The following is a 23621-nucleotide window of genomic DNA, read 5'->3' as shown; positions in this document are numbered from 1 at the left end:
TCTCGGATGCCGCCGAAAGATTCAGCAGGCCTTATTCGACTCAAAAAATTTCAACGGAGAAGTGCAATTGAAAATACGCTAGGAATGATAAACTTGCATGCCCCATCGAGCCTTTACAATCTAACTGTGGTCAGTCAACAAGTTAAAGTTAAACCCGATTTGAAATTAATTACAGTAGTTTTTTTATTTGATCACGCTAAAAAAAATTCATCGTGAAAATGGCGAAACCGTAAATTTGTCTAAACTAAAAAATATTGCAAAAACCCTTATTTTGGTGTCTTAAATTTTGAATATCAATGTCTTCAGTAGCGTAAAAGGTTTGCATTAATAAGATTTTTCTGTGTATTTAAAGAAGTTTAGAATACACAATTAATCGACTTTAGTTCATAATATTCTTCTCCATAGTTTTCTTTCGATTTCTCCTCAGAGCCGCAGCATATGAAAAATCAATTAGATAGTGTTTATCTCATTAAAGTGTATCTTTTACTGTTGCATTTTTTAATTGAAAACAGTCGTTCAGTCTTATACCGATGCCTTTTAAGCCGAGATTCAACGCAACGGCTTCGGAAAAACTGTCTTTAGGATTGTCATCAATTTTCAATTGTGTCAAATTATATATTTTTTAATTATTACTTCACACCCTAGATTAAACGAATAGTTCACCTTTTTGAAAAATGTGCGAAATCGCACTCATTTAGTTGTGCACATTTGTGAATTTTCTACTCAGAATTTTGAAATCATATTTTCTAGAAACAAGCCTCACATAATCTTAATTTACAATCCCCTCTTTATCATATTCTTCAGCAAAAAAAAGTTTTTGGGTCATTATAGCATATTCAATCCAGGGTGAACAGAATTTCATGTTCATAAAAAAACTGCTTTGAGATAGAACCAATCTCCTTTCAAGAATAATTACTTAAACCAACATTTATATGATTCGTATAACCATTAAAACACATGCTCTAGATTTGCATTTTTAGAACGGTTAAGCAAGCACAAATAAAGCAGGACACAACGCATCAACTCAACATGCAGTGTGACGTTGAAATACATTTGTGCATTAAAAAAACCCGTTCAAAATTCCTAATGATGATTTGAGACACTTTGGAAGTTTATTCGGTGAAATATAGACACAACTCAGTGGAATTTCTACATTATATAATGCTCATACACCATACCATAAACCAAAAAAAATGCATTGAACAAACGAGTTCTTCGTTTTATAATGCATTTTAAGATATTTGAAATTGGTTTCGTTGTAATTTAAAAAATTTATGAAAAACTGTATGATAAAAGTTTAAGACTAAAAACCCTCTTTAAATAAACGTACAACAACATGAAAAAGTGCGATAAAATTGAAACAACGACCGTTATAGAATCGAGCGTAAATTTGGCGAGTAAAAAAAAAATTGAACAGTGATAAAATCGAGAAAACTACTGTTCAGTGAAAAATCAAAAAAATTATGATGGTGAAAATTGAGGAACGATGTACATCATGTGGCAGGGTGTTTGTACATTATAGATCCAGATGATTTAACGAACATAAGAGCTTATTTTTCGGTGCTCAGAAATTACTATATTTTCGTCACTAGAGAACCTAGTTGATTTTTTTTAAATATTTCTGTAAAACTAATACTACAAAACTGTTCCTCATGGAAATTAATTTCAGAAAATACGTTTTTCTTAGAATAGAGGGGTGCTCAGTTCTCCATGGGTTTTCGTTATACCCTTATGTCCCCTATTGTGAGGAAATGATCTGAATCCAAGTGTAAATGCATTTTTTTGCATTTAAAAAGAAATAGCTGATTGATTTGTGAAGCTTTATCGTATAGGATTCGGCTTCTCAGTCAGAATATTGTTTAAAAACAGTACATTTACTTCTGTCCTACGTTTCGGCCATGATCATAGCCATTATCAGGGAAATTCTTAATTTTTAAAAAATTGTATTTGAAAATTATTTTTTGCTTTGCATTCTAAAAGTGTTCGACTTACGGAGTGTGTTAACTCCACGATACTTTTAATATGTCTGTCTCCTAGCTCTAGTGGAGTTGGATTCTGTTATGTTTTTCTGTGGTGATAGTATGTGTGTGATATTGGTTTGTTTACGTTTTGTTCGGATCAGTTGAGTCGGCATTCGTTGGTGGACGTATTTGGTTGGAGTTTTTTGCTGCCTCACCTCCATCGCCACTATCAATTCCTTAGCCTCCAATCATCGACAAGCCCATCACATACTTTTCGCTTCCACATATACCTGGTTTAAGTCACAGAATCAGCAAAGCTCTACACAACCAAAATCCAGCAAAATGAAAGAAGAAATTCCAATATCACAATATCACATCCGAAGAACACAACAGAATTCAACTCCACTTTATAAAACCACTGATAATAAAAATAACACAGACAACAAGAAGTGAACGCTAGGAGACAGACATTTTAAAACTAACGTAAAGTTTACAGTTTGTTTGAAAAATCTAGTGCAAAACATTTAATTCAAGGACGTGCAAAACATTCTACAACAAAACCAATTTAAAAAACTGATAGTGATTCGTGTTAAAAATAAGTTCGGAAAATCCAACAAAAAATCAGCTTTCGAAAATGCGATAGGAACCAACAGTACATACTCTGTAAATAAACACTCCGTAAGTCGAACACTTTTAATATGTAAAGCAGAAATAATTTTCAAATACAATATATTTTTTTTTTTCAATTTCCTTATGATGGCCAAGATCATGGCCGAAACATAGGACATTAAGTAAATGAACTGTTTTTAAACAGTATTGTGACTGAGATGCCGAGCGTCTACAACGAAGGGACTTTTTTTTTATTCTTTGAAGTCAAGAATACTTTTGCAGACATTAAGAAAGGCCAAAAAATTTTTTAACAGTTTTGAGAAAAAATTCTTAATACTACCTGGTGAAGTTTACACTCTTCCCAGATGTATTGATCAACTAAAAAAAACAAATATTTTATGAAAAACAGGTTTTATTGAAGAATCATATCAAGGTGTAAATTTTCCAAACAAAATCAAGTACAGTATACTGATAGGACAATCTTTTCCATAAAGTTGATGACAGTCCAGATTCTCCTGTCGCATTGCTGAGCTGTAATCGTCATTCAATTCATCCTTCAGGGGAACCCTACAATAGGAATAAGAAGGAAATGTGACCTTTTTTTTCGAAATAGTGGGATGAACAACTCACGTAAATATTATCCGGAGAATATCCATTATCATCGATCGCCCTGGAGGCAAGAGAAAGCTGCGGGCTTCACAAATAGATCTCAGAATGCAATATTTTATAGTTATTCCCAATCTGTAAACAGATACAAAGGTTAACTATTTGGGGCTTTATGTGTACTTGTACGTCTAAATTACCTGCTTTCAACGCCTTCCTCAACAGAACTGTATAACTCACGCCGTTCCCTGTAGTGATAAAAGTGTTCCCAATTTCGATGGTGACTTATGTTGAATCGATCTTCTTCTTCCTCGATCATCTGAAGCTCAGCTGCCAAATCTCGAGCAACGGATCGTTTCATCTTCCGGTAGCTCTGTTGATAATAACTGTCGGGATAAGTTTGCCACAATTTACTTTTGTAAGGTTGCTGATAGGGTTTCCAATATCTGGAATACTGCAACGGATAACTTTGACCATTGCCGTAACCATATGGATTGTACGTCCCCGGTTGAAACCGATCAGAACGATCGTTGTTATTGTATTCCGGTGGAACATAGGTTTCGGGATGATCTTTCAGATACTGTTCCAGCTCCATTGGAGTCAGATCGTGTCCATCATGATGTTCTTCTACGGCTGCTGTCGTTGCTGGAGGTTCCGTTGGCTTTGTGGGCTCCGGTGGATACATGGCTACGGAATTCAACTTAAGTTGAGTGATCCTGTATTTATAATCCGGTAGCGGGTGGTACAAATCTAGCTCCGTTATAAAAGAGTATCCACTGGGTCTACGAAATTGGGGCGCTTTGCCACCGGATACTGTGACCTGTTGAAGTTGATATATAAAAAAAGTTTACTCGAATTTCAGAAAAAAGGGTTTATTTTTTATGAATTTCAGATTTTATTCACTTGAAGATTCAAAACTTAATATGTTTAGGGATAATTTCTTACCAATATATTCGCATTCACAGGAAACAGCAAAAAGCGCTTCTTTCTTGAGTGTCGTTGAACTCCATCGCTGGTTGCATTGGCAATCTGAGCATCAATATTGTATTTTTCGGATTTTGGAACGATTTCCCGCCCATAATGATGGTCCGCTTCAGTAGCAAAAACAACGCCAAAAATCACTAAAACCAGCACCAACTTCAGTGCACCGGCCATTGGAGGATTTTCTTTCCCGAGGGTTCAACTTCAGGAATGTCGCTCAGTGAACTGGATCGATTTGTCCCCGTTAGTGGGTAGAGAGAGAGCGAATCTGCACAGTGTTTGACTTTTGAATTATGATCTCAACGCGTCTGTCAACAAACTGTGATGAACTGCACCCGGGAGAAAACTATTTCATTTCAATTTGGGGAAACATTCAACAACTTAAAAGCGGAAAGGAATATTTTTGCATTTTTTTACAAACGGAAATGTCATCATTTTTTTTAAATTTTGTTGAAATCACGTCATTTATTCCAGTAGTTATCAAAACAACAAATTAGGGTACAAATTTGCCGAAAAGCAACAAATAAAGTATGCTAATGGGGCATTCCTTGCCGTACAGGCCATGACAATCGAGACTCTCGTTACGCATCGCTCCGCTGTAGTCATCTTCCAGATCATCTTTCAATGGAATGCTGCAAAGAGAAAGATTATTTACAAATCATTTTCTTAAAACTCCATTAGGTTAAACATATTCTTGTTTCAAACAAAAAAAAGAAAATCTCTTAAACTTCTATACTTCATTAAAATCTTCTGATAGATGCTTGAATTTCTTTTTCATACTATACGATTTTAATTTGTTTGAAAAGATCTTTAATTCATTTTCCCTCTGGGTTTAAATTTCATTTTAATAAAAAAAAAAAAAAAAAACATTACAACATCCAATCGCAGCCATAAAGCGTAACATTTAATTTTAAATTTGATAATTAAATTGTGTTTAGAGATAAATTCACTCAATAAGAAATCTGAATCTCTAAATAATATTTTATGTTCCCTAAATTTTCGAAATGCTCTCATGGTTTTTTCCCCATGGAACTTATTCCTCGGCTTACCGTGACGGTGACTTTCAATTGAACACGTATCACAGGACCGAATGCTTGGGACTTAAAACTGTCCTGGCTTCGACGGGAGACAAATTTAAACTGCAGATTTTAAAACACATACATATGCAAGATCGTAAAAAATTGATTTGCTTTCGTAGATAGTTAAAAAAACATGACTCAAATGGTTCGAAGAAATGCCAATGGCTTTAAATTTGGCATCCTTTGTTCTAGCTTAAGGTTGCCAGAATTTTTTCAGCACGTATTCGAGCAATTTTATATTAAAATCTCGTAAAATCTAGGCGTTTCATTTCTGAATTGACGACGAAAATCCGAGCAACATCCAGGCAAATTTTGAAAAACCCAGAAATTATAAAACTAATATCATAAAAAAAATTAAAAAATATATCATCATAACTCATAGACAGATTTTAAATCGAATATTAGACTTCTAAAAAACCTTTCATGAATATTTTTGCAAAACTTGCTCAAAAAATTTCGTTTTGGAGGTATGAATGAAAATAATGTACATCACAATTGTTTATCAAATCTCACTGTTATCTTATGACCTACAATAATTGCATGAACTTAAATCAATTTGGGTTTGTTCTAAATCCTTATTTTGTTTGATGAACATATGGCCGATCTCTAGATTTCATGGGCAGTAACCACGTGTTCTCCAACGAGTTGAAGAGCCGCAAAATCGACATCAACGCTTCAAGAAGTAAGCTGGAAGAGCTCCACGGTACTTACATTCCAAGATGCAACACACAGGGGCATAGAACAGCTTTTATAGTGATGGGGAAGATGAAGAAGCGTGTGATGGGGTGGTGGCCGATCGACCCACGGATGTGCCGGTTGAGAATCATGGGTTAGTTTTTCAACATCAGCAACATCAACGTGCACAGCCCTCACCTCGGAAGTACCGGCGACGACAAAGACGAATTCTTCGCGCAGCTCTAACGTGAATACGAGTGCTGCCCAAAACATGATATCAAGATCGTCATCGGGGATTTTAACGCTCAGGTCGGCCAGGAGGAAGAATTAAAACCGACAATTGGAAAGTTCAGCGTCCATAAACTCACCAATGAAAACGGCCTCATGCTTAAAGATTTCGCCGCCTCCAATCCAATGGCCGTACGTGGTACCTTTACTCAGCACCTCCCCCACAAGTACACCTGAAGATCACCGTATGAAACGCATTGACAGATCGACCACGTTCTGATAGACAGCCGGCACTTTCCGGACATCATCGACGTCAGATCCTGTAGAGGCGCCAACATCTGGTGATGGTGAAGATGCGCCCAAAACTCTCCGCACTGAACAACAAACGAAACCAACACACGGCTCGGTTAAATATCGCACGACTGAAGCAACCAGATAACGAGCTTGACGAAGCCCCTCTCGAGGACTGTTGGGATACCATCAAGACAGCCATCAACAGCGTTGCGGAGACGTCATCGGACATGTAGAGCGAACTCGATGGAACGACTGGTTCGACGATGAGTGTAGGAGGGTGATGGACGAAGAGAATGCCGTGCAGAAAAGTTGTGAAGTTGTGAAAAAGCACTCGTCGAAACGTTGTAAATCACCGACAGCGAAAGAGGCAGCGAGTCCGAATTTTCTAGGAAAAAAAGCGCCGCCTGAAGGAGGAGGAGCTGGAGCAGCTGCATCGTTCCTGAGAAACACGAAAGTTCTATCAGAAACTCAACGTATCCCGCAAACGCTTCGTGATGACCCATCTACAAGTAGCGCCACCAGTTAAGTAGTGAGAACTACCGAGCGATCACTGTCCTAAATACCGTCTTTAAAGTGCTGTGCCGAATACGCCTCCTAACATCAAAAGCAAACAGATTCGTGGGAAGTCATCAGGCCGGCTTCATGGAGGGACGGTCTACGACGGACCAGATATTCACATTACGGCAAATCCTCCAAAAATTCCGGGAACACCAAGTAACTACACACCATCTATTCATCGACTTCAAAGCTGCATACGATACGATCGACCGTAACGAGCTATGGAAAATCATGGACGAGAACGGCTTTTCCGGGAAGCTGATCAAGGCGACGATGGATGGAATGCAGTGCTGTGTGCGGATTTCGGGTGAATTATCGAGTTCATTCGAATCGCGCAGGGGGCTTCGACAAGGTCTATCCTGCATGATGTTCATCGTGGCGCTAGAAAGTGTTATTCGACGAGCGGTGGGCGAAATGCGGGCACGATTTCCAACAAATCCAGTCAACTTATCTGCTTTGCCGATGACATTGAAAAAGTCGGCAGATCATCTGCGGCGGTGGAAGACATCTACCGCAAACTGAAACGCGAAGCAGGAAGGATAGGGTTGATGATTGATACGTCCAAGACGAAGTACATGCTGGCCTGTGGATCCGAGACCGACCGAACCTGCTTGTCCAGGAATAACAAGGTCACAGTCGACGGCGACGAGCTGGAGATAGCCGAAGACTTTGTCTATCTCGGCTCACTGGTGACCGCAGACAATGACACCAGCCGTGAGATCCGGAGGCGAATTATCAGCGGAAGTCGTGCCTACTATGGACTCCACAAGCAACTGCGGTCGAGAAGACTTAGCCCTCGCACGAAGTGTAACCTGTATATGACGCTCATTAGACCGGTTGTTCTCTACGGGCACGAGACATGGATATTGCTCGAGGAGGACCTGCGTACACTCGGAGTATTCGAGCGACGAGTTTTATGAACCATCTTAGGCGTGCAAGAGAACAGAGTGTGGAGGCGAAGGAATAACTACGAGCTCTCGTGACTCTACGGCAAACCCAGTATGCAGAAGGTGGTGAAGGCTGGACGTATACGCTTGGCAGGACATGTTGCGAGAATGCCGGATGACTGCCTTTGCTGTTTGCTACGAATCCGGTAGGAAAGAGACGAGCAGTGGTCAGACCAATTGGAGCGTAATCTGGCGAATGTGGGATGTCCGAGAAATTGGAGAACGGTTGCCATGGACCGAGTGAATTTTATGAATTGTGTTCATCAAGCTATTGCGTGAAACGGAAAACTTTGCAAGTAATAATAAATACCGATATGCTTTCGGCGATACTAGCACTGTCAATATTCCCGGACAAAATGTAGAACATAAACAGGCAACGGAGAATTATTATTCTTGAGCTGATCGGTTCGGGCAAGGTAAGGCGGAAGTCATTCCAGGATAAATTATTTAGTGCGTATCTTAAAATCCGCTTCTGAACTGGTTTGAGTAGTTTCATAGCGCCGATTGAATTTGGTGCCCTGACTAGAGTGTTGTACTCCAATCCCCTGCGGACGAACGGGCAGTACAATGCCTTCAGAGTGGTAATATCGTTGAATCCTTTGGTGTTTCTTACCAGATTCCCAGCACTGTTTTAGCATTTTTTATGGTTACGGCATGATGTTCCTTGAAATTGAGAGAATTAAATATCAACAATCACAGAAAAATCACGGATGGATTCAACGTACATTTTTAGATCGTCAGCTCGAAATCCATTGCAAGGCAATTCAGTATAAAAATACTAAATACGGTTATTTTCAACGAGATGTATATTACCGGATTTGTGGATAGGTGTAATTGTAGCTCTTTTCCAAAGTTTTGAGAAGGTTTTTGATTCCAAAAATCATGTATACCGGGAGTGCTAAAGAGTTAAAGCATATCGTTTGATGAATAGCGAGGCAGACCATCAGGGCCAGAACCTTTCCGCTCGTCAACGCCCAAGTAACAATTTTAGCTTTATTATGGTCAGCAAAATTTCGTTTGGACTATAGCATAAATCTTCATAAAAAGCTAAAGCGCATTCTATAACATCACCTGGACTCTAATAAAGCCAAAATTAGGCTATTTGGCCCTACCCTAGAAACGTCATAATGACATATTATTGTCAATGTTGGTCACCAAAGCTTTAAAAAAGCTATTATTAAACATGTTAGAAATTTTTGTTTTTTAGATTCTGTTAGTTCTCGGAGTTTTTTTTATTTTTTCCAGCAACCATAATGGTTGATGAATGATGATTGCATTATTCACATATGATCTGGTAAAATTAATAGTTAAAAAAACCAATGTTTTAGCCACATAATGAGCGTCTTTTCTACTGCCAGTCAAGATTTTAGGTCAAATGAATATGAAATAGTATCTAAAAATAAATGCGCCTCGTCAAATCTGATGGTCAGTCATAATGGAATTGATGGAAAAAATGCCTGAAAAAATGTTTTCCAATGCTTGCATTGTGAATCCATCAACATGGCGTCATTTTGTGCCCTTCGATTTTGCAACCAACATGGCGTGAGTCAATTCATAGTTTTATTATGGTTTAATGATGATCCCAAAAAAAGCTACGATTTGACGTTTCTCTCGCAAGCCAACCAATTACACGCTAAGGATGAGTTCCTCATTTCTTAGTTGTTAATCATTAGTACAGTAAATGAGGACAGACTTTTTGAATGAAAAGGGATTGGTTGTGAATGAACCGTGGAATAAATCATGAGTTGAAGTCAAATTTCGTTGTCTGACGCCATCTTGAAATCCAAGATGGCGGCTTCCGCTGAACTTTAAAATGGTGTAAATGACTTGAAATCGCATGAAACCCCAACAAAATGGGTATCGGGTGAAAGGGCTAAACGAGTAGGAGTTGAATTTCGCTATCAGACTCCATCTTGAAATCCAAGATGGCGGCGTCCGCTCAACTTTTAATGCTTTAATGCTGACAAAAAGTCGCATTAAACCACCACTATACGGGTATTGAATGAAAAGGCTAAACTAGAAGAGGTCGATTTATTTTCTTTCCGACGCCACCTTGGAATCCAAGATGGCAGCTTCTACTGAACTTTAAAATGCTGTTAATCAATGAAAATCGCATGAAACTACCACAATATGGGTATTGGGTTAAAAGACCAAACGAGAAGAAGTCGAAATTTACTATCAAACGCCATCTTAAAATCCAATATGGCGACTTCCCCTGAACTTAAAAATGATTTAAATCACTGACAACCGCATGAATTCACCACATTATGGGTATTGAGTGAAACGACTCAACTAGAAGAAGTCGAATTTCGCTATCTGACGCCATCATCAATCCAAGATGGTGGCTTTTGCTATTCTTTTCAAAGCTGTAAATAACTGAAAATCTCATGATACATCCACAATACTGGGTATAGGGTGAAAGGGCTATACAAATAAAAGCTGGAAATCGTTGTCCGACGCCATCATGAAAGCCAAGATGGCGGCTGCAGCTCAACTTCAATAAATACTATAAAGGACTGATAATCGCATAAACCCCCCAGAATATGGGTATTACTTCAAAGCGATCAACGAGTAGAAGTCGAATTTAACTATCTGACGCCATCTTAAATGCGAAGATTGCGGTTTCCGCTGAACTTTAAAATGCTGTAGATGACTTTAAATCTCCACAATATTGGTATTTGGTAAAGGGGTGGAACCAAGAGAAGACAAATTTCGCTACCAAACTTCATCTTGAAATACAATATGGCGGCTTCCGGTTAGCTGTTAAATACTGCTATCTGTTAAATGCTGCTATCTTGGATTTCAAGATGGCGTAAGATATCAATATTCGACTATTACTCATTAAGCCCTTTCACCCAATACCAATTTGGGTTTCATGTCATTTTAAATCATTTGCTACATTTTAAAGTTTAGTGAAATTCAACTTCTACCGGTTGATCTCTTTCAACTTATTCTCCTATAATATGGGTTTTATGCGATTTCCAGTCATTTACAGTATTTTCAAGTTGAGTGGTAGCCGCCATCTTGGATTAAAGATGGCGACGGGCAACGAAATTTGACTTCTACTCGTTTATTACTTTCACCTTATAACCATATTGTGAAGGTTTCACGATATTTTCAGTAATTTACAGCTTTGAAAATAAAAGCGGAAGCCGCCATCTTGAATTAATGATGGCGTCAAGCAACAATTTTTTCCTACTATTTGGGCCCTTTCACTCAATACTCATATTGTAAAGATATTCATACCTCTTTCGGTGATTTCAAGTTTTCTAAGATGTTTTTTTTTTAATTTTAACTCGAAACCAACACGCATAACTTATCAAAAATGTGTAAAAATGGGAGTTCCAATTCAAATTCCAATTCCAATTCCAATATAATGCTATCTAATCTGAGCGTGTCCTGTTTTGACATCTTGATCGAGAACTGTCACTAAGTTTTATGGCGGTTTAATAATCGTGCACTGAGTGCTATTATAGAACATGCAAAAGAAAGCTTGGAGCAAACTTCTAAGTTTGTGTTTTATTAAAGTTTAAAAAGAGCATTCATAACTCTTTCAAAATAACTAAAACAGTATGTTTAATAAAAGTTTTATTAGCGTTTTCAAAACCATCTGAAAACATATGGTCGAAAAAAAATATAAGCATTCTGCATGACCATAATAAAACCGTCATAAAACGAGCTGCACAAAAAATGCCATAATTAAATCATAATAAAACTTCCTAATGCTAGTTGGCTTAATCTGTGTTACTTGGGCGTCTAGGAGAACTTTTCTCGAGTCGTTGGGGAAAACTCTTATTCGAGGAATGCTGGACCAGCATAGGGATGCAACGAGTTTACTGAAGCCAAGTGTTGAGTTCCAGAAGTAATGATGTGGTCAACGAACTTAGTCTTGAAGAACTCTGTGCAGAGCTGAACAGCCGAATCAGTTGATCGGAGACTTTCGTACGACAGATTCTGTGGAAGTTTAGAATTATTCGTTTGGGTTCTGTATGCAGCTTCAAAATGATGATGGTTAATTTTTGAATAAACGTTGGACTACAGCTAAGTAACGAAGGTAACTGGAATACTTAAGTTTTAAATAATCCAACTCAGTTGCTCAGACATTTTGTTTTGAGGCAGCAATGTGCTTGCGTATATGTATTTTTTTTATCTATATATATAAAAAGCAATTATCTGTATGTTTGTTTGTTTGTTTGTTTGTTTGTTTGTCCTCTATAGACTCAGCCGTCTTAAGAGCTAGAGATCTGAAATTTGGCATGGATGCTCATTAGGACCAGGAATGATGAAAAATGTTTTTAGATTTTTGGACGACCCCTTCTGAAGGGGGTCGTCCATACAAGACAAATATTGTTTTCACGTTATTGACGTTATTTTCCGTCGGATTGTGATGAAAATTTGCACATGAGTGTTTTGAGAGACGAGCAATCGATTACAGTTATCAAATTTAGGGTCAGGGGTCGGCCAAAGGGGTCGTCCATATCCATTGATTAATGTTTTTGCGATATTGGCGTTATTATACACCGGATTATGATGAAAATTTGCACATGAGTGTTTTGAGGGACGAGCAATCGATTACAGTTATCAAATTTAGAGTCAGGGGTCGGCCAAAGGGGTCGTCCATATCCACTGATTAATGTTTTTGCGATATTGGCGTTATTATACATCGCATTGTGATGAAAATTTGCACATGAGTGTTTTGAGAGACGAGCAATCGATTACAGTTATCAAATTTAGGGTTAGGGGTCGGCCAAAGGGGTCGTCCATATCCACTGATTAATGTTTTTGCGATATTGGCTTTATTTTACATTGCATTGTGATGAAAATTTGCACATGAGTGTTTTGAGAGACGAGCAATCGATTACAGTTATCAAATTTAGGGTTAGGGGTCGGCCAAAGGGGTCGTCCATATCCACTGATTAATGTTTTTGCGATATTGGCGTTATTATACACCGGATTGTGATGAAAATTTGCACATGAGTGTTTTGAGAGACGAACAATCAGTTACAGTTATCAAATTTAGGGTTAGGGGTCGGCCAAAGGGGTCGTCCATATCCACTGATTAATGTTTTTGCGATATTGGCGTTTTTATACAGCGGAGTGTGATGAAAATTTGCAAATGAGTGTTTTGAGAGACGAACAATCAGTTACAGTTATCAAATTTAGCGTCAGGGGTCGGCCAAAGGGGTCGTCCATATCCACTGATTAATGTTTTTACAATATTGGCGTTATTATAGATCGTATTGTGATGAAAATTTGCACATGAGTGTTTTGAGGGACCAGCAATCGATTTCAAGTTTCGAATTGCGAATCAGAAGTTGGCTGAAGGAGTCGTCCATACCCAACTTTAATGTTTTTGCGATTTTGACGTTATTCTACATTGGATTGAGATGAAAATTTCCGCATAGGAGTTTTGAGGGACGTTCTTTTGCTTTCAGGTTTCAAATCTTGACTCAGGGGTCGGCAAAAGGGGTTATTATCTGTTCACTGATTTTACGATATTCTCTTGATTGAGCATAGAATTGTAATGAAAATTGACACATGGGAGGTTAACAGAAAAGATTATTGATTTCAGGTGTCAAGTTTTGAATCGTGGTCAAAAAAAGGCCGTCCATGGCAAAAGGGAGTTTTGAGGAACGTAAAATTGGTTTCAATTATCGAATTTCGGGCCATGGGACAGAAAAAGAGGGTTTCATTGAAAGTTCAGTGTTTTGTGCAATAATTTTGTTGGAGGCAGTTAATTGATACCAATTTATGTGTGAAGGTCAAGCAAAAGAGTCGTGCACATAAACAAATAGTACATGTTTCTGCCATAATGTCTAGATTTTGCAACCGATCGAGAAGAAAACACTCTCACATAAATTTTAATAAAAAGCCAATCAACCGTTTAATTTGAATTTCAAGTAATAGTAACAGTAGCGACTTTAAACACTGTTGAATTTTTTCCCCAAAATTGTCGAAAGAATGTTTAGAATTCATTTTCTAAACTCATTTTGACGTACCAATGATTTAAAGCGAAACGAAGTTCGTACGGGATCAGCTAGTCTATATATATAAAAAGCAATTTCTGTATGTTTGTTTGTTTGTTTGTTTGTTTGTCCTCTATAGACTCAGCCATCTTAAGAGCTAGAGGTCTGAAATTTGGCATGGATGCTCATTAGAACCAGGAATGATGAAAAATGTTTTCAGATTTTCGGATGACCCCTTCTGAAGGGGGTCGTCCATAGGAGACAAATATTGTTTTCGCTATATTTACGTTACTTTTCGTCGGATCGTGTTGAAAATTTACACATGAGTGTTTTGAAAGACGAACAATCGATTTCAGGCATTAAGTTTTGTGTGAGGGGTCGGCCAAAGGGGGCGTCCATATTAGCTATTCGATGTTTTTGCGATATTGACGCTATTACACATCGTATTCAGATGAAAATTGGTACACGATAGTTTTGAGTGACGTGCAATCGTTTTGAAGTATCAAATTCAGTGTAAGGGGCCTGCAAAAGGGGTCGTCCATATTAAATTTCCAGTATCTTAGTGATATTGACGTTTTATACATCGGATTGTGATGAAAATTTGCACATGGGAGTTATTTGGGACAAACAACTGATTTCATTTATCCAAACTAAAAACAGGGGTTGGCCAAAGGGGTCGTCCATATTAACTATTCAATGTTAATGCGATATTGTTGTTATTACACATCGGATTGGGACGAAAATTGGTACACGAGAGTTTAGAGAGACAAGCAATGGATTTCAGATATTAAATTCAGTGTAAGGGGCCGGCAAAGCAATATTGTCGTTTTTATACATTGGATTGGGATGAAAATTTGCACACGGTAGTTTTCAGGGACGGGCAATCGATTTCAGATGTCAAATGTTTTGCCAGGGGTCGACGAAAGGGGTCGTCCATATAAATTAATTTTTCACTGTTTTTAGCAATATTGACGTTATTATTCAATGGATTGCTTTGACAATTTGCACACGTGAATTTTGAGGGAAGGGCAATCGATTTCAGATATCAAAGATTGTATAAGAGGTCACCGAAAGGGATTTAGCTGTTTGACAATAATTGCGTTGTCATGCAACGATTGAGTCGAAATTTATACACGGGGTTTTTTGGCACGGTCAATTGATTCCTGATTTCAAATTGAGTAGCAGACGACAGACAAAGTGATCGTCCAATATTTTTGCAATTATATTTCTTAACAATGAATTCAGAAGTGAACCTGGAAAATGCTTGGCAATTGACTTTCATACAAACTGTTCATGACATATTCCAAGTTGAAAGCGAACTGGAGTTCGTATGGGATCAGCTAGTTTAGTTATATAGTTCACGAGTTCAACTCATAATTTTTTTGGACAAATGATGAGAGCGTGTGGGTGCATTTCTGCTCCGAAAGTCATTAATACGAGAGTCGAAAGCCTCAGTTGCTGAATCCAAGATAGGTAGATGAAAAGGTGTTATACCTGCACTCATTTAATCGATAAAACCATGTAAATGCAGGGTCAAAATAGTTATGAAATTTCGAACGATATGTATGGGATTTCAAACAAAGTAACAATTTATGGAAAATTAAAGGATCAAATTGTTCAAATAAGTAATCAGTCGCATTCTTTGAAATAACTTATGAGACAATCATTGGAATTTATGTTCAAAAACTTTGAATACTCTGACTTCGAGACAGTTTTTCTTTGAAACTTCAGCAGTATTTGAACAGAAAATTTGAATTTCGGATAGATTTTTTTTTAATGAAGGGGAGATAAGGGCATAACGAGCACCCATTGCATAATAAGCACTCCTTTTTTCTACAAAAGTACGTATTTTCTTAAACAAATTTGTATGAGGATTTGTTTCGTACTACCTATAGTATTATTTTTCACCAGAAAAGAAATATCCTTATAATCTTTACACAAATATTAAATAATAACCAGCTAGGTTCTCAAGTGACGAAAAAATTATAATTTTAAGCTCCACCAAATAAGTTTTAATGACCTTTAAATCATCTTGATCTGAAATGTACGCACTGTAACATGATTTACACATTGTTTCTCAATTTTCAGCATCATAAAATTTTTCATTTTTCACTTTAATCAATTTTAAAACGCGTTTTTACTTAAATTTGTAGACCTGGGGCGAACAGAGCACTTTTAATCAGGACAAGATGAGCGTTTTTTGCCGTATAATCTAGCAGCGAATTCGACTCGATGAAGTCAACTGAATAATAGAGCTACAGCTTGACTTATTTCATCTGTCGATTTGGCCTATTGGTAAGGTGTCGGGAGAGGTAATCGAGTGGACTCGAGTTCGATTCCTGTTCGAGGGTATTTTTTTTACATACCATTCATGATTAATTTTTTTGATTGTTACATTATACGGCTAGTAGCATCATCCGTCAAACAAAACAACAGAAACATAATGTATGAGCATGTGATAATTGTTTGAATTTTACAAACAGACCTAGATTATTTTGTTACTGCTTTGTTTGATGAGTCTACGCCTCACCGTTTAGTGCAAAATGCATCGATCATGAATGATAAATGAAACAAAAATCACCAAAACCAGGAATCGAACTCGAGTCTACTGATTACCTCTCCGACACCTTACCAATAGGCCAAATCGACAGATGAAACAAGTCAAGCTGTAGCTCTATGATTCAGTTGACTTCATCGAGTCGAATTCGCTGCTAGATTCCCCAGCAGAAAACGTTCATCTTGCTCCGAAAAATGGTGCTTATACTGCCCCAGGGAGGGTTCTCATTATGCCCCTACAGTGACTGGTTTTCAGCATTCGGTAATAAATTTTAAAATGCATTTTTGAACGTTTTCATCTACTTTTTCAAGTTTCATCCAATTAGGCAATAGACTATTTGAGTGTCTGAACACGAAACAATGATGTAATTCACATATTATAGCTATTCTCTATGGTTAAATAAGCGTTTTCCTTAAGGTGGCCATTTTGCCCTTATCTCCCCTAGTTGTAGTGTTTAAAATATTGTAAATATGTTGGTGAATATCTTCGTGTTTTCGTCGGAGTTTTAAAATAAGTAAGTTTTTTCAAAATAACATATATTTTAAAAATTTTCCATACATTTCTGTGGTTTTTCTATAACTATTTTTTGGTTGGCCTACTCATACGTATGCATGCAAGCAACGGAGTATATAGTAGACCTAAGAAATCCGGCTATCCTGGCTCAATCTACGTTAGGCACTTCGCCAATTTCTCTGCTGGGTTATGGCATCGAGCTCGAAAAAGTAGCAATTCTCAAAGTCATATTTAGTAACACTACCTTTGTCAACGTTTTCGGAGGAAAACGAAACGAAAAAACAAAAAAAAAATTGTAAATAACTTTAAAATTCATGAATGAAAATTGAAATTTTCAGCGTAGCTACCGAGTGATGTATTGTGAACGTGTGCAAAAATTTGGTGACAATCTGTCAAGTGGTTTTTGAGATGTCGTCCAAAACAAAAGATAATTAACAAAATTTTTGGGACGGATCGAGAAAAATCCAGCAAACTCCCGATGGGGTGCCCAAAAACAGCTGGAAATCGACTATTCGATCATATTCCATATGGAGAGTTGTTCAAGGAGTGCTGGAGGATCTAACAGTGAGCTTAAATTTGAATAAAAGCGAAGATGATTGATTTTAAGTTAAGGAATGTGAGAAGTTTTATTTTGCGCAATCAGAAAATTGCAATAGGGGAAGTGATAAAAAAGAAAAAAAAATCTGACTGCTTCGTCTAGCTGAATTATCAACAGGCCTGACTTCATTTCTACAAATTAAAAAAGCTGTCCTCCAGAAAAATGAACAAAAAAAGGTGTTAAAAGCAAGCGCAAAATATTTGGACTGCTCGTTGGGAGATATTTTGGAAAATTTCGTAATGAACAGCAAAAAGTACTTTTTGGGCACCTGGCAGGTTTTCAGCCAGAAACTTTTCATTGAAAGATCTCGCCTGTATTTTCCGAAGATAAACAAGGATACAAATTGAACAATCTTATGTTTAGTACATGAGGAGGCTGACAAACTGTGTAAGATGTCAGTGTTTCATCGATTAACACGATAAATAGCTAAATATACAAAGAAGGCTGCCTCCAAATGCAACCGTTTTCCCTGCGTTGTACTTCAATCTGTCCCACAAAATTTAAATTGTGTTTAAGTTGGATCTGAAATCAGGCCATTACGCGAAAATTGAGGTGGAGTGATAGAAAGTCAAACATGTAGTTTTTGTGCCGTAGGAGGAAAATCGGCTAAATATGTCATAACTTCGACGAAATCAAAAGTATTGAGTAATTTCGAAGGTCAAGCATCAGAAAAAAGAAAACGTTAAAAAGTGGTTCACAGTATAAATCATAGATGACGCACGTGGTGCCCAAAAATACAAGTCGAATATTTAACTTATTCCATGGGCGCTAGGCTGAGTGCTCCTACTTTGGACCTAGAGCCTACTTTAGTCCTAAAATGCCGAAAATTGAAAATAATTCATTTTGCTGGCATAAAAAAAAGATATTCCTATGCACACAATGAACTCTTATTCTTCCTGAACCCTACCATACCGTTTTTTGCCATTAAAAGTCTTTCTGATAAAATTTTCAACGTTTTTTTAAATGTACCTCTTCATCAGTGGTAAATCAGACAGCTCATTTAGTGGGGCGCGTATTGAGAAATTAGAGTGTTTAAGGAAAAATCACGATTTTTTACTTTCCAAGCCAAAGTTTAAGGGGAAATTATTTTCACTACACAAATTACACACTACCCATTTTTTCAAAAATTCATGAAAATCAATGGAAAACTCGGAAAATTTGCGAAGGGTCCAAATGTAGGAAACTTTCGACTTTGATGTTCCATGTTTAGACCTGACATCACCAAATCTTTGTATCAAAACCAAAAAATCAACAATGTTGCGAATTTTCAATTGGGGCATAATTCAGAACCAATATTGAATATTTCCAACATTTTTGCCAGATTTACGCAAATAAACTATAAGTAAGTAAACACAAGCAAGTTTCAGCTATCGTTTTGCTGATAGAGCTGACGGGGAATACAAGTGTTTGTGATATTCATTACAGAAATTTTAGTTTTTTAAATATTAAAAAGCTGTAATACTTTTTTATGATAGTAATTGATTTAAGTTAACATTTACAAAAATTGGTTTATTTAGTTTCGAAAAATCAAACTTTTTATAGAAGTTTTAGTTCTAGGTCCAATGAAAGGAACCGGTCCAGTACCAAAATAGGAACAGTAGGTTCAAAGTTGGAAATTTAAATCATCCATATCTTTGCAAATCTCTTAATAAAGGCTAAACCCATGTTGAAAATTTTTATTGAAACTTGCAGATTAGATCATAACTTATAAATGAACTTCCTGAAGGATATAAATTTCCCGTCCATTCGTGAGAAAACCTTGATTATTTAAAAACCACCGCTTAATGGGTCCAAAGTAGGACAACTAACCCTATCTAAAAAAGCCATGCGCTCAATAGATATTCCCCCTTATTCTGCACTGCGCGTGAGGTGACGATAGTAGAATCACCCTAGTCACCTGATTCCAGTAGTCGCTTAAGGTGAGAAACGTCTTTTAGAATGAACTTTTCAAGTTCTTATCCTAATCTAGTAGTCAACTGGGCATGAACCTCTGTCACATTGGCTTCGGAAATAAGGGGACAAGACTCACGTGACTCCGACTCGACTCGACTATCGTCACCTCACGCGCGGCGCAGAATAAGGGGGATTGAGTGTTGCATATTTTTTTTTTCAAATACACTACTCATAAAAGGTGGGTGATGAGCATCCTTACGCTCCTGCGGCTGCGGGGACTCAAATAACTGGAAATTGGTAGAATCATTCGAAAATGCCAGATCCAGTAGTCGACCGTTGGCGTTCTTAATGCTGTCAATATGATGCAACCCAAAATCCTTCAGATCTATTATGACAATGTACTCCTTCTTTGATTTGGAAACGCACGTTTTAGAATTACTAAAAATTACCAACGAAACCTACATATATTTTTTCCAATCGCGTCATTTTGATATCCCATCAACCATGAAAATGTTAATGCATGATTATCTGTAAACATCAGAGTTGCAAGATATCCCAGTTTACGGTAACTAAAACCTGGCTTAATGCATTTTGCCTGCATGATCTAAACTGTCGCATTTAAAATAAATACCGCCCAGCGCATTGGACACGAGTACTTCTTCATCATTATCTTCACTAAAAACTCAACCTAAATGATATGCTAAATGGAATCTGATTCTACATGTATAAATAAAAGAAAATGAAGTCATAGAAGTAAACTCACGTTAGCAATATTCTTATAATGTCCTTGATCATCGATTTGCCAGATGGGCCGAGAAATTTCCGTCCTTCGCATATCGCACGCATGAGACAAGATCTCATAGGGAAATGAAACCTGCAATCAAAAGTACTTTTGAAAATTCCCCTCACTTTACTTTACTTTGCATTCTGCATACTTCTCCTCAAATTCACTGGTCAAGGTATGATATAGCTCCCTTCGTTCCCTGTAATGATAGTAGAGCTCCCAATCACGATGATGACTTATGTTGAATCGATCTTTGTCTTTATGCAGCTCATAATCTATTTCGTGCATACCGTTGGTCGACCGTTTTATGCGATAATTTTGCCCGAAGTAATCCGCAGGATCCAAGTGCCACAGCTTACTCCGGATTGGTTGTGCATCGTACATTTGTCGAACAGGTTGACGGTAGTAATCGTACCGATTTGGTTGATAGTACATATTTGAGCTGTACTGTTGAGCTGGTCGGATCCAATCGGAACGATCTTTGGAATATCCCGGTGGAACGTACGCATCCGGATGTGCCTTTAGATATTGTTCCAGTTCCATAGGTGTTAGCTCCTGTCCACTATGATGCATTTCTGGCATCATTGGAGGTGCTGGAGCAGAAGTTGTCGTGGGTGGCGGCGGAGGTTTAGTCATGTTTGGAGCTGGCGTTGAGGTCATATCCGGAAGCATAGCTATCTCGCCCAATCGAAGAGTAGAAAACCTATATCGGTAGTCTGGCAGTGGGTGATACAAATCTAGTTCTAATAGTGCGACATTACCACCAGGACCCTTGAACAGCAAAGATTTCAGCATTGAAGCCGTTACCTAAAAAGTTTGAGTTTTTTTTTAATAGCTTTTGAATATTCACGAATCACACCATTAAACTCATTAAACATTTCTTCAAACTAAACTGACACGGTATATTTCTCAGTTATTTTAGAATAAAATTAAGTTTAGTTCAGTATTTATATCACCATTTTTTCGTATAGATCTTAAAGTCCGGAAATATCTTTACAAACTAGGAACTTTCAAATTGTACTAAATGGAGTAAATGCAGCGAAGTATGTGAGTTATTTTAGAAAGAATTGTTAAAATTGAGCAAACTAACCAAAACACTGGCACTAACGGGAAACAACAGAAAACGCTTCTTTCTAGATAAAACTGTTGCAGTTTCATTTGTCGCTTCGTAATTTGGACAATTGTTGTCCAACTGCATTTGCACTTCCTCACATTTGTCGTCTGCAGCCGTACAGAAAATTTGTACGGTAATTAAAAACAGCACCAAAACGTTCATTTTAATTCACTAACATCAGTTGATTGACAGAGTGCGGTCCAATTTGATCGCCGATGACCAACGATGGACCAATAATGATGACACGGAAATCAATTAGCAGCGCTTAAGTTGATTTGGAGCAGTAGGTTCATTTGGTGGCGATTGTTTGGTTGTGAAAACTAAATCGTGTGGAAAAAAGAGCCACACTTCAAGCTCTTTGAGAAATTTTATTGGGGAAAATTTATTTACTTAGTCAACCGTTCAAAGGTCCGTCGTACTTCCATTTGTGAGCAAACACAAATTACCAAATTTTATTTTTTTGGCATGTGACGAAATTAATTAAGAAAATTAAAACAGTTCAAATCATACTGTAGAGTATAGGAGTTCTTTTATTTTTTTACTTGATTTTTTTTTAAAGCTTTCGATCTTAAATCACAAGAGTTTTCGATTTTATGAAATAAATAATGTATGCAAGCTTTTGTCCAATTTGTTTCAATTTATCGAACATTGGAATTATTTTTTAATAACCTAGGGGAGTGTTCGGATCAAAAAGTGGTCAACTTAAATTCGCCGTTTTTTTTCTTGTAATCATTCATATAAAAAAAACTTGAACACCCCTTATTTTGTAGGTTTGTGTGATGATGTTTCTATTTGGCATTCAACATTGGCTCTATAGTTTTCAAAATGACGTCCAAGCAAGAGGAGCTACGAATCAGAATTTTGTACATGCGTCGTGAAAATCCAAACTTCACGCACGCATAAATAGCAAAATCGTTGAATGAGACGAAATTTACCGTCACCAAAGTAATGAAAGTGTTCGGAGAACTTGTTTTGACAACTAGGAAGTCGAGATCTGGGGAAAAACCGAAATCCGGGAGCGGCAGTGACGAACAGAAGAGTGGCTAGCACTTTAGAGCGAAACTCCAATCTCTCCGTTTGAGGGGTCGCCAATAAGTTGGGAATATCGTTTACAACCGTGCATGAAGCTTAAACACGATCTGGATTAACGACTTATAAGATGGTAGGGGAGTGTAGGAAATAATGCATGGTTTACAAACCATTTAATAACTATTCTTTAATTACAGTGTAAAGCGAGAAAAGAGTCACATAATCGAATAAACTGTGACATACACTGATAAATCATTTCACACATTTTGCAAAATTGTTTCACACATTATAAGCAAATATATGGAGCTGTCAAACTCGAGTGTGGTTTTCACATACCATGCAAGTTCGAAATTTACACATTAACCGAATCCACAAGGGAAAAGTGTGTGAAAACCATACTAATACATATGTTCCGATTTGTTGAACCGATTTAATTTATTCCGCTGGTTGGTTAAAAAAATCCTGTGGTACATATAATCCGGTTTGTTAAGTAATTAGATTTATATGTATAATATAAGTTTAACTTACGTTTGTGTTCGTTAATTTCTTCGAATATGAGCTGGGTATGATTATGTTATTTTCAACTCTTTTCACCTATCATGTGAAAACAAACTATTATCACAGAGAACAGACGCACAAGCTAGCCCACGAAACTTGTGTAAAAATCCCAACACCATTTCTGATTTTTTGTGAGTTTATATATGATTACGCCTTTTCGAAAAATGGGCACTTTAAAGTTGATTTGTGACTTTTGAGCGGCGCAATAGATGGCACTGTTTACAGTCGATTTCTAACGTATTATTTGGTGATAGCATTTGAAATTTTACACACTTTTTTGACGATTTTTTGTTCGAGCTTGTACTTCTGTTCTCTGTGCTATTATTTCTTTTTCAAATTCATTCTTTGTTTTTCAGTTACCTTTTGTGAAGAGTGGTCACTTTAGTGTCCGGAATAACAGGGTATGCTACGAAATGTGGTCGAGAATCCACTCTAACCTATAAATTACGGATTTTCCAAATGTCTTTTCAAGGTGTAATATATATTTTAAACCCTAGTTACCTATGCTCTGCTACCAATGATTGTTCGCTTGAAAGAGTATCTGCAACCACAGCACAGCTTAATCCTCTAAATCCGTAAATGCCTATCGATTACAATAATCGCGAACGAACTAAAGACACGCTTTGTCATAAAGACTTTGCAAGAGGAAGCGGTTTACATCGATCTGTTTTTTT

At 37.2% G+C, this 23621-nt stretch overlaps 2 protein-coding genes across 2 annotated transcripts; both read right to left on the bottom strand.

Moving 5' to 3' along the window:
• Positions 1-2998: 2998 nt before the first annotated feature.
• Positions 2999-4358, bottom strand: LOC129756030 (uncharacterized). Its single transcript, XM_055752784.1, has 4 exons — positions 4119-4358; positions 3374-3993; positions 3201-3311; positions 2999-3137 (listed from the first exon to the last, which is right to left on the bottom strand). The coding sequence occupies exons 1-4, from the start codon at positions 4326-4328 to the stop codon at positions 2999-3001; spliced, it is 1080 nt and encodes a 359-aa protein (XP_055608759.1). The 5' UTR covers positions 4329-4358.
• Positions 4359-4647: 289 nt separating this feature from the next.
• LOC129753056 (uncharacterized) lies at positions 4648-21522 on the bottom strand. The gene is made up of 4 exons (XM_055748852.1): positions 21337-21522; positions 20398-21053; positions 20226-20336; positions 4648-4786 (listed from the first exon to the last, which is right to left on the bottom strand). Exons 1-4 carry the CDS (start codon positions 21520-21522, stop codon positions 4648-4650), a joined length of 1092 nt encoding a protein of 363 aa, XP_055604827.1.
• Positions 21523-23621: the final 2099 nt, after the last annotated feature.

The sequence above is a fragment of the Uranotaenia lowii genome, chromosome 3, assembly GCF_029784155.1.
Source record: "Uranotaenia lowii strain MFRU-FL chromosome 3, ASM2978415v1, whole genome shotgun sequence".
Taxonomy (NCBI): domain Eukaryota; kingdom Metazoa; phylum Arthropoda; class Insecta; order Diptera; family Culicidae; genus Uranotaenia; species Uranotaenia lowii.
This window is presented reverse-complemented; position numbering and strand designations above follow the sequence as displayed.